The 23,054-nt window shown below is 41.2% G+C and overlaps 4 protein-coding genes across 5 annotated transcripts in view; 2 read left to right on the plus strand and 2 right to left on the minus strand.

Moving 5' to 3' along the window:
* LOC136444123 (U6 snRNA-associated Sm-like protein LSm4) overlaps positions 1-7,999 on the minus strand; it is a 178,407-nt gene extending 170,408 nt beyond the window's left edge. The window contains exon 1 of the mRNA XM_066441628.1: positions 7,992-7,999. The gene's annotated coding sequence lies outside the window, so the exon portion shown is untranslated. The remainder of the gene's footprint in view (positions 1-7,991) is intronic.
* Positions 19-4,262, plus strand: LOC136442829 (protein-S-isoprenylcysteine O-methyltransferase-like). Its single transcript, XM_066439786.1, has 4 exons — positions 19-365; positions 1,380-1,638; positions 2,588-2,805; positions 3,403-4,262. The coding sequence occupies exons 1-4, from the start codon at positions 183-185 to the stop codon at positions 3,583-3,585; spliced, it is 843 nt and encodes a 280-aa protein (XP_066295883.1). The 5' UTR covers positions 19-182; the 3' UTR covers positions 3,586-4,262.
* On the plus strand, positions 7,162-9,146 carry LOC136444122 (7-methylguanosine phosphate-specific 5'-nucleotidase A-like). Its single transcript, XM_066441626.1, has 2 exons — positions 7,162-7,312; positions 7,628-9,146. The coding sequence occupies exon 2, from the start codon at positions 7,640-7,642 to the stop codon at positions 8,435-8,437; it is 798 nt and encodes a 265-aa protein (XP_066297723.1). The 5' UTR covers positions 7,162-7,312; positions 7,628-7,639; the 3' UTR covers positions 8,438-9,146.
* LOC136444120 (forkhead box protein J3-like) lies at positions 9,004-22,816 on the minus strand. Of its 2 annotated transcripts, none has more exons than XM_066441624.1 (10): positions 22,438-22,816; positions 20,124-20,198; positions 18,697-18,783; positions 16,631-16,738; positions 16,014-16,134; positions 15,378-15,512; positions 14,815-14,919; positions 14,219-14,334; positions 14,009-14,100; positions 9,004-13,232 (listed from the first exon to the last, which is right to left on the minus strand). In XM_066441624.1, the coding sequence occupies exons 1-10, from the start codon at positions 22,765-22,767 to the stop codon at positions 13,007-13,009; spliced, it is 1,395 nt and encodes a 464-aa protein (XP_066297721.1). In that variant the 5' UTR covers positions 22,768-22,816; the 3' UTR covers positions 9,004-13,006. The 2 variants fall into 2 exon arrangements, with proteins under 2 accessions (XP_066297721.1, XP_066297722.1); XM_066441625.1 differs by having other exon boundaries at positions 14,824-14,919; positions 22,438-22,812.
* Positions 22,817-23,054: the final 238 nt, after the last annotated feature.

Raw genomic sequence — 23,054 nt, forward strand, 5'->3', positions numbered from 1 at the left:
TTGTAGTAACCTGTCCCACTGACCGAGCCAATTGCAACTTCCGGGTCAGAGTTTAAGCTTCCGGTTCGCAAATTCATGAATAAGACGCTATTTACCTGTCATAACGTTCAAAACAACAGGTTTATGTCCTGTAGATTCGGATATTACGTGTTCTAGGGGACGTACAGGACGGAAACGCTGGGATGATACTGGAACAGCGGGTGGCGTGCACCTGTTTCGCGGTGGGGGCGGGGGTCGTACTGGTACCGATGCTCACACACTTCCACCTACGGGAGTTGTCGGACCTGAGCCCGTACGGTGCCGCGCTGTACACCGCTGTGGTTAACGGGGTTCTGCTGTTCATGTGCAGGGGGTATCTGTACCAGGTAGGGGCTGTTTCTGTTCGTCAACTACTGTACCAAACTTTAACCTGGTTGCAGCGCCATGTTGTAGTTTTGTGAGTCCTGTCAGTCTAGTAAAACGTGAGAGAAACACGCATGCTGTTGAACTGGCAGTACATAATAATTCGATTAGAATGGCATTTAATACATTTTCTTCTACATACAAGTTGCTTTAACATTAATGAATATCATGTCGACGTTTGTCAAGGAGAATTTGATCTGAAGTGAAGTTGGGCCACAGACCACACCTGCCCCCCTCCCCCACAATCATGCAGGGGAATGATGTTGAACTTGATTCTGTGGTATCATGTTGCATATGAGGGGGGGGGGGGTAGTGAAAGAAGGAGTGGAGCATTTACGTTGATGAAGGTTAGACATCCAGGTAATAAGATACGCCAAAAATAATTACTCAAGCAACTGGATAAGATTTTGAAACAGTCAGACGTTTCAGACATTATCCACTGTCTTTCGTGGAGCATTTACTTCATCTTAAACGACCCCTTATATTTCAGGAATATTCCATCTTTGAAAGTCTGTAACATTCTATATTTCACGCTTATAATAGTAGTGTATAGAGGCTTTTCGCTGACGCCACATGAATCATAGTTGAATCCCCTGAGACGACGTTGGCGGTTAATTAGATTGGTGTGTTTAAGAGATGTACGCTGTAATCCAACATGGCACAGATGACTTCATATCAAAAGTCTGTATTCTCTAACAGATAAGAATTGTATTGTAATGTATGCTTGTTCACACTTCCAAGTACGCATGCGAGATGACAGGAATTGCAGGTATATTGTCAAAGGTGAAGACTCCAGACTGTTACGAGACATGTTTTTGTTTATGATGTCTCAGTGGCCTTCCCCTTTGACATATGACTCACAATTCCTGTCACCATGCAATGCGTGTTTGCATACCCGGAAGTGTCAGCCAGATTATTAGTTTGAACATGATTCAACAGTAGGACCCCGTTATTGATATGTTCTTGCCCCATTTCAGGTTGGGATCCGTGCGTGTGGACTGGGCCTGGCGTTCGGGCTGGGCCTATGGCTGAGCTTGAGCGCAGCGCAGTGGTACATGTTCGGCTGGTACATGTGTGCGCTCAGCTTCTTCCACTTCTCAGAGTTCATCGTCACGGCGACCTATAACCCCGAGTCTCTGTCGCTGGACTCGTTCCTGCTGAACCACAGTATGGAGTATGGACTGGCGGCCGTCGCCAGCTGGGTGGAGTTTGTTCTAGAGGCATGGATATTCCCAGGTAAGTCATGCTTGTGTGTTTGTTTAGTTGGTATCTCTTGGACTAGTACTACAGCCTAGACCAGAATGAAGCCATTGCCATGGTTTAATTTGGAGGCGTGGATATTCCCAGGTAAGTCATGTTTGTTTGTTGGTTTGTATGTTTGGTTTCTCCTGAACTAGTACTACAGCCTAGACCAGAATGAAGCCATTGCCATGGTTTGGAGGCATGGATATTCCCAGGTAAGTCATGCTTGTTTGTTTGTTGGTTTTCTCCTGGACTACAGTCTAGACCAGGATGAAGCCGTTGTCATGGCAACACAGCTGTCAGAGTTCCCAGGATCCCACACTTCCTGCCAGGCTTGTTGCCTAGCTTCAAGCATTCATCTTCATTATCTTCTGATAATCAAGAAGGCCATGCCAATACGACATGTTGGTTCTCAGATTCAAAAGATGAAAGATCAACATGAAAACAGGGTCTGAACTCTGAAGAGAAGGTCTGTACCTTTCTTCAGGTTCACACAGTTTCAGGGAGTGAATACAGTGATTCAGAATCATGTACTCATTCAGGCCTCTGTTTCTTTCTTGATCTCTTGCTGAATTTTTGCTTAGAAATGTTTAGGAAATAAGAAAACAAATTGATGTAGCTTTTGAGAAGACTTGAAAATTTAAGCTACTTTGCCGATTTTAGTGCCAGATAGTTGGGTTACAAAGTTCTTTTCAAATGCATTAATACCTAGCAGATGTTTCTGTGACCGTCTGTCATTTTTGTCAGGGCAATACTGACTGCTTCATATTGCACTGCAGCTAGGTGTCACTGAAACATCGACTAGCTTCCAGTTCGTGGTCTGCAAACTCCCTGTTAGGGATACATGTATCACTCAGACGATATTAACTCATTGGTTGTGAACAAAGAACTTTGTTATCCAGTGACTTACCAACTTGATGATGTTTTCCCCTTTCCTCTACAGACATGAAACAGCTGCCATTCCTGCACTACGCCGGCCTGCTGCTGGTTGTGGGGGGCGAGTTACTGCGGAAAGTGGCCATGTTGACGGCCAAGTCCAACTTCAACCACATCGTGCAGAGTAAAAAGGTGGACAGCCATATGCTGGTGACCCACGGGGTGTACCAGCTGTGCAGACATCCTGCCTACGTGGGGTGGTTCTACTGGAGTTTAGGCACACAGGTAGGGAGGATTACTGTACTACTAGGGTACTCCTAGGGGGTAGCTTGTCTGTGAGAGTGCGTGTATCGAGTTTGTGTAAGAGAGAGAGAGAGAGAGAGAGAGAGAGTGTGTGTGTGTTTATCAGCTGTGCAGACATCCTGCGTATGTGGGGTGGTTCTACTGGAGTTTAGGCACACAGGTAGGGATGATTACAATACTGTATTCCAAAAGAGGAGCTTGTCTGTCTGTGTGTGTGTGTGTGTTGGTGAATGTGTGTGTTGGTGAGTGTGTGTGAGTGTGTGTGTCTGAGAGAGAGAGAGAGAGTGTGTGTGTGCATGTGTGTGTGCGTGTCTGTACATGTGTAAATGAGTGTGTGTGTGTGCTAGTGTGTGTTTGTGTGTGTTTGTGTGTGTGTGTGCTAGTGAGTGTTTCTGTGTGTGTCTGTATCTGCAGTTACTAATGTATGCATTGCAGCATTGTCACACTGCTTCAGTGCTGCCTTTATTGCATGTGAGACTGAAAGGGTCGCAATGCAGTATGGGTTAAGGGCTCTGGGGTGATGTTTGCCATCTGTAACCATTGTCCTCCTGGCACTAACTGTTTTATTGTTATTTCCAGGTGCTACTATGTAACCCTGTGTGCGTTGTCGGCTACACCTGGGCTTCCTGGCATTTCTTCCGAGAGCGAGTAGAAGACGAGGAGGTCACCCTGCTGAACTTCTTCGGGGAGCAGTACCTGGACTACATGCAGCGGGTCGGCACTGGGCTGCCCTTCATACAGGGGTTCAAGGCCAACTTCTAGGGTTTCAATGGCAACTTCTAGGGGTTCAAGGTCAACTTCTAGGGTTTCAAGGCCAACTCCTTGGGGTTCAAGGCCAACTTCTAGGGTTCAAGGGTAACTTCTAGTGGTTCAATGGCAAATTCTAGTGGTTAAAGGCCAACCTCTAGAGTTCAAAGGCAACCTCTAGGGGTTAAAGGCCAACTTCTAGAGAAACATGTGAAAATCACTGTCAAGAAAAGGACTTGAAAGTTCATCAGTATGTTCTCGGTAAAAGTCAGTCTGAAGCAAAGTTGAACTATTATTTCTGACACTTACCCAAATTTTTTACAGTTCATCCCCAGTCTTGGTGAGCAGTGCAATCATAAGTTGCAGCAAGTGTATAGGGGCCCCCTTTATGTCCAATTTTTGTGTTGGAAATTACACTTCAACTTTGCCTCAGAAGAAACAGACTTACGCAACTTTTTTTAGCGAACCGAAACCACTTATTTCAGTCACATGGCTTTGTGGAGATGTAACTCTAGAGGTGAATCAAATGTGCCAGATGCCCCGCGGCTGTACATGTGTTCAGGGATAGTTAATTCAAGGGGCCCTGATGTACCGTATATCAATAATCTTTTGTGTTGTCATGCAGTGAAATTTGATAGATGTAGGATGATTTCTTCTTATATCTTTATTTTTAAGATATTTTTTTTATAATTTGGGTTCCTGAAAAGCTCAGGGCTGGAAAGTAATCATTGATAGACTTGTATTTTAATCATCCAAGATGCAGCTACACTTAAAAAATGAAAAGATTGTAGTTGCATGTATATGTTGTTGCATTGTCTTTCTTTAACTTTGCTTCTTCTAGATCACCCCTAAATCCTTGGGATGAAGGTGTATTTGAAGATGAACTTTGTCAGATTTTCTATATTTCAAAGAAACAACATATCACTCATGTGAAACTGTCAGCTCATTCTAGAATTTTTAAGAGCACTATTCTGGAACCCCAACATTTCAACACATTACTGGATGCCGGCAGTAAAATTTAAGATATCATTTGAAATAGATTACCTCACTTAATGATAAAGTGTTTTTTTCATAATGTATGTAAATTCCATACATATATTCGTCTGCACATCTATTTGTTAGATAATCCCATGGCCCAGCCCATAGAGCCTTCCCGAGTTCAGAATGCTCCAGAGTGTTGCCTGCTGTAGTGCAGTGCCTCAGTAAACATGAGAAGCAATGGATGAAACAGTGTTTCCTAATATCACCCTCCTTTAGCAGAGTCAAATCGCTCGGCAACAAAGCCTCCAGAATGGACCCTACTCTTTCGGCCCGAGGTCTTAGGTTTTGGTGACGCCACCACCAACTATAGCTTTCAGCCAATCAGAGGATTGGCACAAGCTCATCTTGTGAAAAACTGCAAAGGTTACTCGGAAGCTATCATCCAATCAGGTTACATATTACATCGCTACTTTGAGTTCAAAACAGCCAAATTAGGCTTGCTCATTAATCAGTTATGAGCAACTGTCAGTAATGTCACCAAAACTAAAACCTTTGGACAAAAGAGCAGGGTCGATTCTTGAGGCTTTGTTGCCAAGTGATTCGACCTTGCTGGAGGAGGGTGGCTAATACAATGTATTACTGTCATACATTGTATTCCATCAATCCTTTATGCTGCCTTCCTTTCACATATCAATATTGTATGTTTCTATGTAGGTGTGAAAATATGTGTTGACAACCGTGCAAGATTCCGAAGATCTTATAATCAGCTGTGGCTAGGAATCAGAAATTTGGCCTATTCATTTTGGCTGATACTCCCCCAAATACTACTAACTGTGTAAAACCGAGGAGGTTAAAACTATTTTAACCTCCTTGGTAAAACTCATTTTTTAAAATACTTTTTTCTACCTTATTTTGGGTACTAGTATCTTGTGAGCTTTTGGCAATTTCAAGTCCGTAAATCAAATGATCATTCATGATAAATACGTATTTTGTAAGATTTGAATTTGAATTCTTTTTTTACATACAAACGAATAGTTGCTGTTTTGTATCTTGTTTTGTACATCTTGGTTGTCCATTGTAATCCGAGGATGACTGTTTACATATACATATTGTATGTCTGATGAAATAATTGCTATGTAGAAGATGGTTGCTGTGAAAAATGCTGCAGGAAGATTGTCTATGATTGTAAATTGTCTGCCAAATAAAAGAAATAATGTTGATAATTGATGCACTGAATGTTGTTTCCTTCCCTTTCTGACTGGTACCAAGGAGATTTTTCTGCCTATAACCTCTTTGGTGGTACGTTTAAAGAAGCATATGCAGTATGAAAATTTAAGTCCTTACATTTTCTCAATATAAAAATCTAGACTAAAGAAAGATACAAGAAATCATGACTGGAACTGGCGCTTATTGGGCCATAAGAGCTTTGGTTCAGAACATAATATGTGATGCTATATTCAGTATTCCTGTATTTCTTCGTGACTTTCGATACTAGTGCCTTAGTAGAATAACAACGAACGATCTGTAACGTTATATATGGTAGCCTGCACTTCGTCTCTCCCCGCAAGAGGCGCTATAGGATTGAACTCGACACACAGGGCCGGCTAGGGTAGAAGTGACTTCTAGCGGAAGTAAGGCGTGTTGCAGGTGGAGGGCGGAACTCGGTAGAGTAAGTCGATTATGAATTTCGAACAATTTCAAATCGCTTGAGAAGCTGTAAAATGCTGTAAAACTGTCTCAAAACACTGTTGCACCGCATGTAAGGCTGCGAGGTTAAGATTTTGCATAACTTAAGATAACGACAAAAGCAGGGTTAGAATTTTCAGAGCAGCGAAACTAAACGTGGGGAGGGGGGCATTTAGCCTTCACATAACATTAGGTATGATACATACACATGAAACGTACGTGGTTTTGAACGAATTCGCTGTTTGAAATTTTATCTTGTAGGCATTTTCAAAACTTCGTTTTGAACTTTTGAGTTTACAATTGTGTGCAAATCCAATGAAGCCACGCCCCCTCCGTTCCTAACACAAATTCCCAGATCTCCAAGCAGATGTAATGAGGTTTCGACTATATTTGTATATCTAAATTCTGATGTTGGAGATTATTTCGAACTTGTGGATTTATAGATATACTCTTCAAACAAATTAAGGGTAGGTAAGATTTTTTTGTTTGTCTTCAGTTCTCCAAAAATATTGATTGGCAACGTTATATGATAATGATGATGATGATGATCTCTCCCATAGCTTAGTCAGCCGTCAGGGCAGCATGGCTCTCAGTGAAAGCTCTCCACTGCTAGTGGTCTTCCGCCAGTCTGGTCATCTGGTTGGCTATTATGACCGGTCCACTCCTTTAGATCTGTGATCCACGACCGACGGGGACGTCCCCGCGGCCGCGCACCCTCCGCTTTTCCCTGAAGGATTGTGTGTGCAAGAGTGCCTTTCGCCCTAGACACATGCCCTATACTGAAAGGATATTCTAATAAAGCAATTTGCACCAAGGAACACTAATCTAATGACAACATTATTTCCATATTGCAGGCGGCTTACACAAGATGTGGACCAGACAGTTGTGCAGGAAAGTCGTACTTTGTCACCTTACTAGTACACGGTCAACACAACTGCACAGACATGCCAGTCGCTGGGTACAGCTGCCTGCTGTTAGGGCTGCGAGTACGACACGCAGTACTGGGGTCCTGGCCTCGCTACAAGTCACTCAAGGTGACCACGTTCATATCAGGGATGTAGGACACGTGGAACAGGTTTGTTAGTTCTTTCTTACCGCCAAGAAGTGTGTGTACGTGTGTTTATGTGTGTGTGTGTGTGTGTGTTTGTGTGTGTGTGTGTGTGTGTATGTGTGTGTGTACATGTGCGTCAACTTGTGTGTGTGTGTTGGACTTAATTTCAAACAAGAATTGTTTAGATGGTGGTTGTTAGAGATCATCCCAATTTTGTATTTGTGTATATAGAAGATATTTATGAAGATTTTTTTCATATTTCATATTCTCACTGTTGTTGTATGTGCTCTTTACCATGGGCCAGTCTGTACCTGAAATTTTAATAACCTATCTCAACAGGTGCTTGGGAACATGGTGGCTGGGGGTAGGGAAAAGCTGCAGGTGATCAGTGACTTCGACCACACGCTGAGCCGCTCCACCCACAACGGTGTCCGCCTCCCGATGACCCACGACCTCGTGAAGGATTCTCGCTTCATCTCCGAGTCGAACCAGAGGAAAACGAGCGAGATCTGGCGGTACTACTACCCCCGGGAGATCTCCGCCACCCTGCCTCTGCAGGAGAAGATCCCGCTCATGGTCGAGTTCTGGAACAAGATCCATGATATCTTTCTTGCGTCTGATCTCAGTCGACAAGCGGTCCGCGCGATCGTTCGGGAAAGCGACACCCAGTTGCGTGACGTCTGCGACGTTTTCATGAGCGTGCTGCACAAAAACGACGTTCCTCTGCTCATCTTTTCCGCCGGTCTCGGCGATGTCATCCACGAGATATTTGAAAAACACGGCCTGACGTTCCCCAACTGTCACGTCGTCTCCAACTTCATGACCTTCGATGATGCAGGAAAGGTCGTCGGGTTCAGCGACCCTTTGATACACATCTGTAACAAGAACAGGAGCGTTCTTCCAGACGACACCTACTTCTCAAAGGAAAAACAACGGACAAACGTGATTCTTCTAGGAGATTCGCTGAACGATCTTCAGATGGCAGAAGGAGTTCCTCAAATGGACCAGATCCTCACCATTGGGTACCTGAACAGACACTTGGAGAGACTGCAGGACTTTACTGAGGCTTTTGACATAGTTCTTGTGCAGGACGAAACCATGGATGTTGCAAACGCAATTCTGGAGAAGATTGTGGGTTCTGATGGGTAGAGAAATATACTTTTTGTACGTTAGAAGTCTTACAACTCATGGATATGTACATTGTGGATTTCAACACTTAACTTAAACAAGTGGTGCATGATAGAGGTGCAGCCATGTGGCAGTAGCTTCAATTCAGCCTCGTTGCCAACTCATTGATAAAGGACCAATTGAATGATTGATGTATTTTTCGATCACACTGGGGACAATTTTGTGACTGGTAGAGACAGGTGGAACATCTTTACTTAATCACAATGTAATTTAAAGTCTAATCATGTACTTCGAATTAAGACAAAACTAAAGACCTAGTAAACAGGGCTTTCCAACATTTTATCATTATTAAATCCCTTTCTTTCCCTCATTTATTGAGCCACTTAAAATTAGAGATTTTTACTAATGTGTTGTTACTAACACTTATCGACAAGAGTAGGGGTGCTTCCTGCAGGTGTTAGTGAATCAAACCTTAAGTTACAGTCTGGTTTCTGTGTTGATATCTTCAAAAGGTGATAGTCACCTGTTATGTCAATCCTCAATATCTCAATATTGCAATAAATACAAAAAAATCCTCACACAGTTGCCAATATTTAGAAGTTTTTAATGTCCACATGGAACAATAAGTAAAATGGCAAATATAATACATTGCATAAAAATTTACAGGGATGTTTTCAAGATTTTAGGAAACTACGTTTTCTTTATAGAAATACACAATAGTCCAATACTATAGTTGCTAGTAATGTGTTTTTTCCTACCAGACCACAAATAGTTACATTGTACAATTTTTTCTTGAATCTTATTTTCACACATTCCATGACTAGAGAGTTTTCAACACTGGTCAATTGAAATCTGGATAACCATCTTCAAAATTTCAAAAGATGTTTTACAATTTTGCTTGGAAAAGCATGCAGCTCTAGTATCTTTTTGTTGTAAATTAGGGACACGGAAAGATAATGGACTTTTGTTAGAGATTTTAAATTTCATGTCCTTCCAAATTTCAAGCAACCAGTGATGTTCACTCGGTCCACATTGCCAGTCGGCACATATTGCATGATACTTGATATGTTCTCTCTCCTTACAGACTACAAGGTCAAAAATCCCAAGGTCGTGTGCTAGACGGTTCAAGTCTTTTGTCATCTTACAACTCCTTACTACCTGCAATCTGCCGCAGTTGCAAAACTCTACCTTTACCCCAAACAAAATCATATTGACTGTGTTTTGCACATGAAAGTAAGCCATACTGTGTTTGACTATACTTTCGTCTCCGTTGCAGAATTCATCAGTTATACATACCCCTTGTGAGACTTCTTTGTCTCATTACAGCAAAAGAACACTACCTCACGCCGTGGCCCACCAACTGTGCTAGTTAATGATTGGTCCCTTGATGACGGGGGCAAACCGTCGATGGGAGGTGGGGGTTTACAGGATTTCATGAAGCACCTATCAGTCATTTCCACAGGGGCGAGTCCATCCTTTTGTAAACCTGCCTCCAGTGTGTGAAGTCAATCAACAAGTAAAGCAGTTCACAGTTCAACACCTTTCACTTTAGATTTGGAAAACGTAGTCCATGTTGGAAGTCTGATTTTTCAACTTGTTGCAGCACGTACAGCAAACCTATTGTAATGTCCAAAAGAACAAAGTCTTCCTCTACATTTTGGTGCCTTCATTTGTGTCAAAACATGTATGATTACAGAGACATGTAACTTTCACCTTTTTTTTAAGAGTTCCAACTTTCCGCTGCCTTCCCAAATTCAAAGTAAGCAGTGTTGCCTTAGACAGATGACACTGGGGTGAACAGTGGTTGCCTTGGCTACAGTTGCCCAGGTTACGGTTGCAATGGTTACTGTTGCCTAGGTTACAGTTGCCTAGGTTACACTTACAGCACATGCAGTGTAGATACGTATTGTTTTTTCACTAACACATGATGATTGTTATATGTCCTGATTGTGTTATTATGACTCTTCATGCAGAACCTTGTATCACTGTACAATTTCAACTACAGTGGCATAGACAGATTGTATGCCTTTAACACACAATATAAAAATTTCTTAAGAAAAACTACCAGACACGAACATCAACACAGCATTTATCTTACAGACCTTCGTAATTCTAAGGTATCACTATAAAGTTACAAACACACAGTGTCTGATATGTGGAACGTCACCTGGAATTTGAGAAGTGACCTTTCTAATTTTTGGGGTATCGTCTTAGATTAGAAACCCCTTATTTCAAGTCATACTGGATTGTAGAGTAAACTTTCACATTATTTGAAAGACGTTGCTTCTCACTAAATTAGAATTTTCTTCATATCTGTTATAATGTATATATTTTTAGAGATATTTGGAATATTCAATAATTTGAATTTCTGGCATCTTGACAAATTCGCAGTGACGAGTGTATGCTGACGTGTTGTAGGTAGAGAAGGAGGTGATCACAAGTTGTTTACTATAATTACAGAGATTGAAGTACTTTTCACCGAGGACAGACTGACATGTACATGTACGAGTGACGGCTGTGTTTCCAACAGGACCAGGCAGAGGAAATACGGCTGTTACAGCAGAGTAACAGCATCATTCTTGAGGACAATCATGGTTCTTGTGTTGAAAGAAGAAAACATGCTCTCGTAATTTACAAAAAACTGTCAAGAAAATGTAGACCATTTCTTACCAAACACCAAAGAAAACACATTTTTGTTACAAGGAACATACCCTGGATAGAATTTTTTCATAGCAAACATCTTAAAACTTTTAATTTCACAATTATTACAGAGACAATACTTCATTTAGTTCCAACAGTGCTTGACAGTTGCAGCCAAAGATATCGCAACGTTACCAGTAAGGTAGCCATGATAAATTAGATGTAGCATCTTGGTCCTTTCATTTCTCAGTCCTTCTATACTGACAGCAATATTTCTCTGCAGACAGTTAGAAACACAGAAGTCTCTCTGACCCTATGAGCACCACGCACTGGACAGTTCATGTGTAACCTATGTGAGTGTGTGTGTGTATGTATTGATGTACGTATTGTATGTAATATATGGAGAAGTTTATGGGATATTTCATGTTGTGACCACCTCATGGATGTATACAGACAGCTACATGACACACCAGTACACTGTAGACAGGTCTGACTGGGCTCTTATGTACAATATTGTCCACATCTCATCTCTCCACATCTCCCGTAGGTTTATCAGGGGAACAGAAAGGATAGAATTATTGTTAAGGACACAAAAATGCACGCCTGTTACTTAGGTAGTCAAGAAAAGCGTAAAACATAACCTGGTACAGTACTTTGACATCACTTTGATTTTACAACACTAGAACTAATTTTGCACTCAAATTCATCAATATTATTGTACTTCTGACTACCTGCAGGTTTTTGCAGGTAACGGCTAGTTGAAAGAGTCTAAAGCCCTGCCAAGATGTTTCACCTGTCCTAAGACTTGACTTACTTAATATAAGTAAGACGTTTCACCTGTCGTAAGACTTACCATTTTTACGTGTCCCCTAACCCAGTCTCTAAGCAATGTCCTAAGTTCTTATAAGGAAGCCAAGTTCTTTTGCTACTGAAACAGAAACAGTGGTTTTCCTATATTGCACATCTTCTATTGGCCCGATTCTTGGATTTATCTTCAAATCCCTATCCCAAGTGGCCACAAAATCACCTGATTGTCTCAGTCATTCTTAAAGTGTTATGCTGTTTTCCCATTAGATGTCAGTAAGAACGCCTTGCCTGCTAACATTGCTCTGAGCTGGTGTGTTGTTATGGATGAGGATGCATGGATTAAGTGGCAGAGAGTCTTATGGATACTCCATAAGTTGAGCTACATGTAATTCGTCTCCCTATCTAGATAACTACCAAGAATACCTAACCGGTACAACTATCCACTTTGTGACCCAGCAAATTTACCTTTCAAGTCTATCCTGTCTATTTAGTCCATACCTACACAGCTTCTATCAGTAGCTTGAGAACTTTCCTACACTTAAGACAGTAGCATTTGATGAAATGATTTCACTTTAAAAAGATTTAAAATCTAATTTCAAATTGGGAGAAGGGAGGATACAACATAAGTAAGATTACAATGTTGAGATGAGAAAAAGAAATAAAAAAACATTTGAGAGAGAAGAGCCTTGATAAACATACTGGAGTTTAACCTTTAGCCAGCTAAGGGTGCACCCATCTACCAGGCAGGTGCTGGTGCTCTGGGAGGTTAGCATGCCAAGGGTTAATGTAATGGAGAGATGTTGATAAAACCTCACAATAATGAGAAACTCAACACTGATCCGACACACAAAGAAATCAGGCTTAAAAAATTTTGGGCTGTCACTCTAGCCGTCTTCCGAAAGAGTGACCCGTTAGCAAAGTCACGTGACCTCAGTCACATGACTCCAGAAAAGGGTCAAAGGTTACCTCTCAAATTTTCTGCTGTCATTCCAGCCTTCATCCGGAAAAATGACCCACTACCAAAGTCACATGACTTCAGACATGTGACTCAGGTTAAAGATGAGCCTACATTTTTTTGTGTCGAGTTGAGTTTTTCATCACGCTGTTTTACTCACAAACAGATACTAATTAAAAACCTTCAATCTACACTAGCGAGTCCCAATTAAAATCGTCCTCTATATCATCGTTAGTGAACTGTGAGGCCGCAGACTCCACGGGGATGGGGTGCTGTGGCCGTGGGTGTGCCCGTGGGCTGACGCTGTGGTGGGACCCGAGGGACGACGTGCTCCCGCTGGCGTTCATCACGCTCAGGTGGTTCCCGGAGAGGTGCATGGAGCCGGTCATCGACGTCCGGTTGCCCAGGCTACCACTGTAAATCATGACCAGAACATGTTCAGAACACGAGATGTCAAAACCAGAGGTTCAGCTACACTAAAATGGAAAGCTGCCAGCGTCTCATTTCTTTATTTCGCCAACACCTACCAACATACTGAATACATTAGAGATCAAAGATCTTGAGTGATGCTGTTCACGCACACACACACACACACACACACACACACACACACACACACACACGTATTGCACTGGTTTAACATACTAAGGTTACATATTCTCAACAAGTACAACACTCCTGACTGAAGGCTATTTGACATGTGCTCGCAGCCAAGTTTGATCTCTAACACTGTAAGAGATATCAAACCAGTTTAGCTCAATGAACCCCCAGACAAGAAACAAGAGTTCGGAGACCTCGTATCTCCATGAACTATTCTGTTTATGCAAATGACTTACACATTTACATAATATATGCTTGGTCAAGAACACCTTTATCTAACTTACACATGTTGCAATATTGACGGTCCTATTATCTTATGCTCACTACAGTAGAGCGGAAACACAGACAGACAGACACACCCAAAACTATATCTCCATTTTTTATGGAGATAACAAGCACATCAAGACTTAGTCTTTGAATTAGTTGATTTTGTCGCACACTTGCATCAACTTTATGGTCTCCAGAGGATTATATCCACAAAGTCAAGATTGTGCAGCAGATTTCAAGCTGTATGAAAGATGTTTTCCATCCTGCCATGTCCCGTAGGATACAGGTAGGGTATCAGAGACTTGATATATCATACTACTAACCTGTGATGACTGGAACCGTAACTGCTGGCATTACTGGCCTTACTGGCTCCTAACGGGTCGTTTCCACCATCGTGAAGTCTGGTCGAGGCAGCCTGCAAATTAAAGAACAATGAGAGTTAAAATGTAAGTTCTATCCAATACTCAACTGTTGTTGGTAAAACGAGAAAAGCCTGAAAACTTTTATCCTGTGATTGGGTTCAAAAGCCTCACCTGAGCGATGCCGGTTTGGTTGAAGAATCGGCTGAGAGACGAACAGAGATCGGAGAACTGTGATGGGTCCAGACACCAGTTATTCAGATCTGCCTGCTTCATACTCTCCATTAGACCTGTAACAGATGTTAAAAAGTTGTCTGTGTGATCTTGAATTACATGTATGTACATGTACTAGTGTGAACATGTGTAAAAGAGAACTTAGAGAACTGTTACAGGTCCAGACACCAGTTATTCAGGTCAGCTCGTGTCATACTCTCCATTAGACCCGGGGGAAACACGTTCATACATGAATGTTGATGTCAATGTAAAGTCTAACATAACATAAAATGTGTATCTCTATAAATTCATCTTGATGTTACAGTTAAACACATTACCAAACAAAATGTGTCTTTGTTTTACCTTAAAACTGTGACATGTCTATACAATGTCTAGTGGCAACTCCAAGCAAGATGACAGTTTTAATTCAACTGTACAGTTACTACCTTACTGGCTGAAGACCCCCCTCACTGGGAAGACCCCCTCTCTGGGAAGACCCCCTCCCAAGGAAGACCCCCCTTTCTTATAAAACCTCCCTCCATGTAAAAAAAGCTCACCCTGCATACCTTGAAACTGTGACATGTCGATGTCGCCCCAGTTGTAACTCCCCGCCAGACGACAGCTCTCCTTCAACAGGTCCAGACTCGTCAACCAGTCTCCAGCTGTAACCATGGAAACAGTGACCATGGAAACAGTTACCAATCAATATCACCACAGATGACAATGATAAGATGACTTACGAAACAAAAGGATTCCAGACTGTTATGAATCAGTTGAAAATTTCATCCTTCTCTGGTTTTGTGATACTGTTTGGGTGCTGTAAACGCATTTAAGTTTGTGTGGTTTTAATTTCATGGTAGGGAGAAAATTGAGTGTTCGCTGTGGTTTTAAGTTCACGTTCAAGACAATAGTAGACAAGGGGGTAGGAGGGCCAAAAAATTATGTGGTGGTTTTAATTTTGTGGCAAAGAGCTTACCGCGAGAAACAACCAACATACATAAAACTACTGCGAATGTTTCTGCATTTACAGTAACTTATTTTCAAGTCTGAGTCTTCAAGCAGCATCTGTATCTGTAAGCAGAATCTACAAGTACTGTATTTCCCTCCAATGAAACCTCACCTATATTGGAAGCTGTTAGTGATGCGGCCAGAGCCTGTGGCGTCGGTGTTGGTTTACTGAACACAGCTGAGTTGCCGGGTGTCGACCGGTTGCTAGTGGCAACTGTTCCTAGGGTCGTCATGCCACTGGATGACGCTGAAAATCACAAGATACACCAACTATGAGTCATTGTTGAAGAAAATTCCTGCAGGGACTAAAATCATTTTACAGACAAGCTGATGTGCTGAAAGATTTTCCTTTAGTTCAGACATCAGAGCTTGAATTCTATTGCTGACTTCAAAAGTTCAAACATATAACGCAACAAAGGTTTTATCACTTAAATGTCAAGAATATACTGTATACCAGTGTTCAACAGTGCCTTTAAGTACATAACTCTACACAAATATCTAGATGCAACGGTGCACACAGTCTAAAATTAGGTGCACAGCTCCAATTGTGAGAGCAAAAAAGTGCATAATGTGCATTAAAGTGCATACAAAAAGTATGAACCCAGTATTTTAAGCCCTGTTAGTGCAACAAAATGTTGATAAGCTATATATATATATATATATATATATATATATATATATATATATATATATATATATATATATATATATATATATATGCATTATATATATATATAAATGTCCTCACATGTGGAGAGCTGTCCCGATCCCGACTGTTCGAACACCTGTTTGTAGAGGCTTCGGAACGAAGCGCTGAGGTCTTCGAACGCCGGGTTGTTGTCCACCCAGCCTGCCTTGGGCTCGATTATCTGTAAAGGATATGCACTTAATGTACAGGTGCCGTGGAGCTTTTCCAAGGTTATCATTCATTGTCTGTGTCAGGTCCTCTCTTACCAACTTTCTTTGATCACGTATCAAGATTTACGTATCAAGATGGGTAAAACACCTATGTTCCATCACCCCCAACCCCTTAAACCCCAAACCCTAACACAGGGGCATCGGATCAAATAAAAAGGGTGATAGAACATGTAGGGCTATCCCTGGCGAGGGGATGCCCAGTCATTCTTTTTTATGCATCTTCATGACAAATGCAGTAGGGCCATACTCTTTGTTAGACTTCACATGGAAGCCCCTTCCTATACACTCTTCTTAATCCCTCTACAAAATCAGTAGGTCTGTATACAGTTTGTGTAGTAAGTGTGTACAATCAAACAGTACACCGCAATCTATTCCTTGGGCAACAAATGTGCATTTTACTGTGTATGTATGATGTATAATAATAAACCAGGTTACTACTAACTGTACCTGAGGAATGGCCGCCTGTCCATAGTTCAGAGCTGCCAGCGTGGGTCCGGACATGCCCAGACTGCCGCTACTGTTGGAACTGTGGAGGCTCTCCTCAGGGCTGTAGGGCTGCCATATAAACAAAAACAATCAATGATTGAAAAAATTTGTCTCTGTAGTCTTTTGAGGTAACTAAAGGTATTCATTGATAACTTGCACCTTGAATCTTAGCAAATGTCAAGGTTTTCTTGTTGAGGCCCTGGCATTACGTATACAAATGTACATGCTTACCAACAAGCTAAGAGACACCTGCAGTATTGTGACAAAAATCTGCTAGGATCAGAGCCCAATGTCAAATCATATTTTCCTTAATACGCATGTTTGAGTGTTTATGTGACTCATGTCTAGACTCATGTCTGGTAGGGATGTTTGTGTTTGCGAATGTGCAAATGAGTGAGTCACTCAGAGTACAGTCAAACCTGTCTATAGCGGTCACTCAAGGGACTGGCCAAAACTGGCCGCTAAGGACAGGTGGCCGCTATGGAGAAAATGTTGATTAATTGACCACGAGTGACACATGTTTTCAGTACCCACTGAGATACATTTTTTTATTCACCGTACAGTACACATGTAAACATTAACATAGGTAAGGCACATTTTAGAAATTCGATTGTTGTTCTTTTACTTCTATTATGGGCTTGCAAAAAGAATTATTGTATCTGTCAACTCCAAAATCAATGGCTTGCCCGAGCTTCATGTCTGAACAGACCAGCATCTTGATCATTCGCGACTGCTTCGCTGCCGGCACACGCGTCACCAACGAGTTTTAATCATATGAAACTAAGTCCTTCGCAGCAAAATGCCACCTAGTTAGTTAAGAACAAAATATGTGTTGCTCAGTTGCCACTTACTGTTAGTTTTCGACCGTTTTCAAACATAAAATCGTGGCGACAATTTTCCTTGTCTGTTGTTGTTTGCTTGTCATGATCGGCTTCTACCATTATGCTAATAGGGTAATGAGAGGAAGGTCGCTCTTTTGAGAGCTTTTTTTCTTTTAAGAAAATTGCAACAACCCAAATTTTACATCATAGTAATGTTATCCATATTTAGGTTGAGGCTTTTGGCTAAGTAATTATCCTCAGTAATAGTTTGCAGCAAAATAAATTTAACACACTATACCTCCGTAACAGTGGTGTCTTCCGATGACCTTTATGCTGCTCCGCCATTCTGAAAATCGTGTTTGGGCACATTTTCGGATGAATTCCCGGGGAAAACGGAAATATTGGGCCGACATTGAAACAATTCGCGAACTTAGCGCATCAGATACATGTGCGGGCTGTATTTTCCAAAAACTACCGTAATTTTTGCCCAGTCCAAATGCACAGAAATAGTCAAATATGCTACGATGTACAAACGCAAGCCATGTGAAGAAATACTTCAGTTCGCGTCAAACCATGGATAATCTAACAAAGATAAAACATTCTTGTTTTCTTTATCATTATTATCTTGTCAAGTTGAGTTCATATAAACTTGATAACTGCATAAAAGAATGAAGATTTTGAACCCGGCGTGTGGTGGCGATGCGGCTTCTACCGGCGCACATTGCCCGTTATCGGCAGTGTTACTGTACTCGCGGGACCGAAAATCGTCTGGCCGCGACCGCGTTGGACAGGTGGCCGCTATAGCCTAATTCTTAATGCTTATGTCAATGGGGAAAATCCAAGGGACCGACAAAAAGTGACCACTATGGGCAGGTGGCCGCTATGCAAAGGTGACCGCTAATACAGGTTTGACTGTATGTGCGTGTGACGTATGTGCATGAGCCTGTAATGAGAATGTATGTATGTATGTAGAGTAGAGTAGAGTAGAGTAGAGTAGAGTAGAGTAGAGTAGAGTAGAGTAGAGTAGAGTAGAGTAGAGTAGAGTAGAGTAGAGTAGAGTAGAGTAGAATTTTCGATCAGGTAGGACTGTTCCAGTTTGTGTATATATGTGTGTGTGCATGATTTCATGCATGTGTGTGAATGTGCATGTGTGTGTGTGTGTGCATACATGTGTGTGCATACATGAGTGTGTGTTGCGGTACTCACCCTATCACTGGACCTCCTCTTGCGAGGCTTTTGTCTGGCAGGGATCGGGTCCTCCTGTGGATTGTTGTCTATCGCCCAATAGGAGCCCTGGAAACAGGGGAAAACATTCCATCATTATTCTAGAAAATTGTCTCCAGCTTTAATCTTTTTCTGCCAAATTCATTGTTTGGGGGACCTCATGTTGTTGATTTTTGTTCTTAAATATCTCCTTTTAAACTTATGAAAATACATTTTCATCAGTTTTTTGTCATGAAGCTCACATCTTTTGGACATAGGGCATTTTTGCCCGTCCCAAGAAGCAAATTTTCATCCCGGGACAAAGGTATGGGTCCTACGTAGCTCTGTGGCTCTGGCTGTCTTGCCGAGGGGTTGTAACGGTGCGAAAGATGTTGGTTAGCTTGCGGATAAAGTCTGATACAAGTATCAACAAGTGAAAATGCTATAAAACCAAATTTGAGGAGTATACCTTGAAATTCATTGTAATAAAATATGGCAGAATCCTTTCATCTAGGATACATGTTAGGCTTATCCATTTAGTGCCAAAAATGACATGTTTTTTACATTGACATGTCATTTCATATCATATAACCAGCCTCCGGTGTCGGTACACTGAACAGCATTTTTCTAATTCAGATTCAGAATGTGTGTAATTGCAGATGCATAATTCATCTTCATATATATCATACTTCCTACATGAATTATTAATGAGGATGATATGGATCTATAGCTGCACACAATGTCACTCCCACTCATAACTCCTGTCGGTAGTGTTAGAAGTCACTTTCTGTACAGGAGCTCATAAAGCAGCCTGTGTCAGACCCAAGGTTGGACACATGTGGTCCACAGACAGGGTTACCTGGGGTCAAGGCTACATGTGGCCATGCAGGGTTTTTTTCTCCACAAACGCTCTCAGTACACACTTTAGATTAAAAATCTGACACTAGAAATTCTAAATCTCTAAAGCAAAATTTAAACTCAACTAATATTTCTACAGTATAACGTGATAAAGATACTAACAAAATTAAAGGAGCTACTAACTAGTGATCTGTGAAAAGGCCGGTAGCATATTACCCTACAGACATGGATACGTGATATTTTTAGTCATAATGTAGTTCAATATCCTGTGATAACCCAGTGACTGGACTATGGCCGGCCAACTATCCTCAGGCTGTATTAAAGAAAAAGCTCGTAACCTTGCTTTTTTAATTTAAATATCCTGAGGCTACAGTACCAGCATGGGCAGTCCTGGTTGTATGTCATACAGTAGAAAACTCTTTAAATCAAACATATATTCTTAAAAAATCAGTAAAAGCAGCTCTATGACTCAAACTTGCCCCTTAACAGATGGAATGTGAAAGTACATGAATGTTCATAGAATAGACTTAGATTTAATAATATAAGACGATATTCTTAAGAAAGCTACTTACTTTTCCTGGGTCGTCCTTCGACCTTGGAACCTTCAGGAAGCATTTATTTAAGGACAGGTTGTGTCTTATGGAGTTCTGCAAGAAACAGACACAAACAATCAATCAGCACTCCTGGCCACTCTCCTTGTTATGTTGTACAACACTCTTGTCCTGTCTACACAAAGGTTGTTTGATTAGGATAGATAAGGACACTAATAAGTAACATGATATCGGATTATGAATGTTGACTTGAATTGATGCAATCAGTAATCCTTGGTCCTAAAAATCAGGACAGAAAAAATGTGGGTAGAGAGGATACAATAGTTTGCTTTGATTGAAGCTCAGACAGATACATTAGAACTTTGTTGTAAATGTATGTACTAGTACATGTACATGTATCTTTTTGTGGAATATATATGTTTTTATTGAATGTTTAAACACTGGGAGATTAGCCTTATAAGCTTACAAGTATGAAAATAAAGGAATTAGTAATTACTGAAGTCTTTTGGTGACAATCATTTCTTTCTGAAAGAAGAGAAGTGACTCTAATCAAGGCAACATTTGCATGTACTAATGACAAAATATGTCAGTGTTATATTATTCACAGTGCAAATTAAGCAAAAACAAGTCATGATTTGCACCCATATTACGTGTATTTTCAGGGCATGAAATCACCACCTGTAAGTGTGTAACCTGTAATTTACACGCAAAAGATCAAGATTACTGATAAAATAACAGAAACCTGCAATTTTCGAAGATTACAGAAATTTGGGCACTGATTATCTCTAATTAAAAAAATAACCTTTGAATATCAATAAGAAAACACAATGATTTTGACCTTCATATGTGATATATACATGACCTAAAATTTTGTTCCTACCAAATATGAAAGCTAGGGGAATTTTGAAATCCATGAAAAAAGAATGGTACAAAAACAAAAATGTGCCTAATGCTTTTGTAATACCTGACTGTTCACTATGTGTGCCATGAATATGACATTAATCCCCATCGTAATGAATTGGCGCCCTCTCAATCATTTATGCTAATGAGCTCGTCTGTAATGTAAATGATCCCCATAATTAAAACAAAATTTTCCACTCTGTAATCACTTCAACCCAATTAAACAAATGAGTCTGTGTTCCCCAAATTCTGCAAAATTAATGTACAACACAAATTCTGAAATGCAATTTGGATGATGAAAAAATAAAGAACAAAAAAAATCAAATCAGATCTCTGCTGTAAGGATGCGACAATAAACTTGACACCACTGACAGTATTCTGTGATTTGTCGTGAGATGGGAGTTATAACAAACAAACAAATAAATAGATAACAATTAACATTGCATACACATATACAACGTGTTGGAATATTTAATCAAACTGTTTTTAACAGATGAGTATGATTATTAGTATGAATGATTTCATGTTACTGCCACCTTTTGAACTGTGGTTTTGGACATAGACTGAATTATAATCTACAGTCAAACCTGTACAACTGAACTTTACATAAAGACCACCTGGTCATTCTTTACTTTTTGATGGTCCCTTAGATAATTTTTCCCATTGACACAAGTATTAAGAATCCTGTCTGTAGTGACCACCTGTCCATATAGTCCAAATTTTATTCGTTCCAAGTGGTCTTCTTGGGCAGTTTTGACTGAATATGACTTTGATGTCATTATAAAAATAAAGGCCATTTTTTTCATGACATCTGTTTTGTTGTTTCCAGATGTTGCAGGTTATCTACCTGTTACAGGTGTGTTGTCTTACACAGGTATGAACACCTGATTGATGAAAACTGTTCAAACTCATTTTCATCCACTTCAGACTCAGATCTAGAGGTTCCATTGCATAATACAGTACTAGTAGGGTATATAGACTCACCACTGTATTTTAAATCAATCAAAATCTCTCATAACCGCATATTGTCCGAATATGTGGATCAGACGTGGTTCTAATTGAGAGGTCAGGTCAATTTTGTTGTTGTCAGAAGATAATTACGCAATTAGGGGGAGGGGCAGAGAGACAAGGGTAATTACTAAAGTACTTCTGATTGATTGAAAAATACACGAAAACTCAAGGATCTCTTCTTTGATCTCTTGTGAATTTGTAGGGAAAATTCCGCTGGCTTCACTGCTGGACTGATGCGGTTGTTTGTCTGTAGCAGGTTGTTTTACACGACAACAGCGCATCAAGTGGTTTTTACAGATTAATTAATAATTGAAGGCGTGTCAAACTTTTGGACGTGACCACAGTGCGTGGGCGGGGAGGGACAGACTATCACTAGGGAAAGAAGAAGACAGAAAAACACCCCGACAGAAGGGCCGATACGTACTTTCCAGCCGTTTCCCGCGTCTCTGTAGTAGGGGAAGTTGTCACAGATCCACTGGTAGATTTCTGAGAGCGTCATTTTCTTCTTGGGGGAGGAGTTGATGGCGAATGTGATGAGGTTGGCGTAGCTGTACGGCGGCTTGCCGTCTCGGCCGCCGGCCCCCCCGTCCCCTCCGTCCGCTGTCCCGTCGCCGTCCAGCGCGTTCTGTGATTTCCGGATGGCCTGGACCCCGAGCCCGCCGACGGCGCTGGTCTTCATGGCGCCGCCGACGTTCAGGCGGGGTAGCCAGTCCATCGACGTTAGACTGGACTCCAACTCAGATCCGGACGCCATCTTGGATTCTCCAGGCTGGGACCGGGGAAATTTTCACCGCCAGAGGGGTGTCCGGTCCAACTGGAAGATTTCCAAGTCGTCTTTTCTCCCCATCAACAACAATAATTTGGGCAATAAATTACCAAAATATCATCAAAACTAGCTTCAATCCGTATCTATTACATTTACGATGTTTTATTAGGACTGAAGGGGCCTCTAATTTTCAATGAAAAAGGCGTTCTTGTGTTGCGCAGTAACCGATACGCTGCCCACCCCCAGAGCGGCGATTGGGCTCGTCCTGCTTGGCA

Source organism: Branchiostoma lanceolatum, chromosome 10 (genome assembly GCF_035083965.1).
Source record: "Branchiostoma lanceolatum isolate klBraLanc5 chromosome 10, klBraLanc5.hap2, whole genome shotgun sequence".
In the NCBI taxonomy this organism is placed as follows: Eukaryota; Metazoa; Chordata; class Leptocardii; order Amphioxiformes; family Branchiostomatidae; genus Branchiostoma; species Branchiostoma lanceolatum.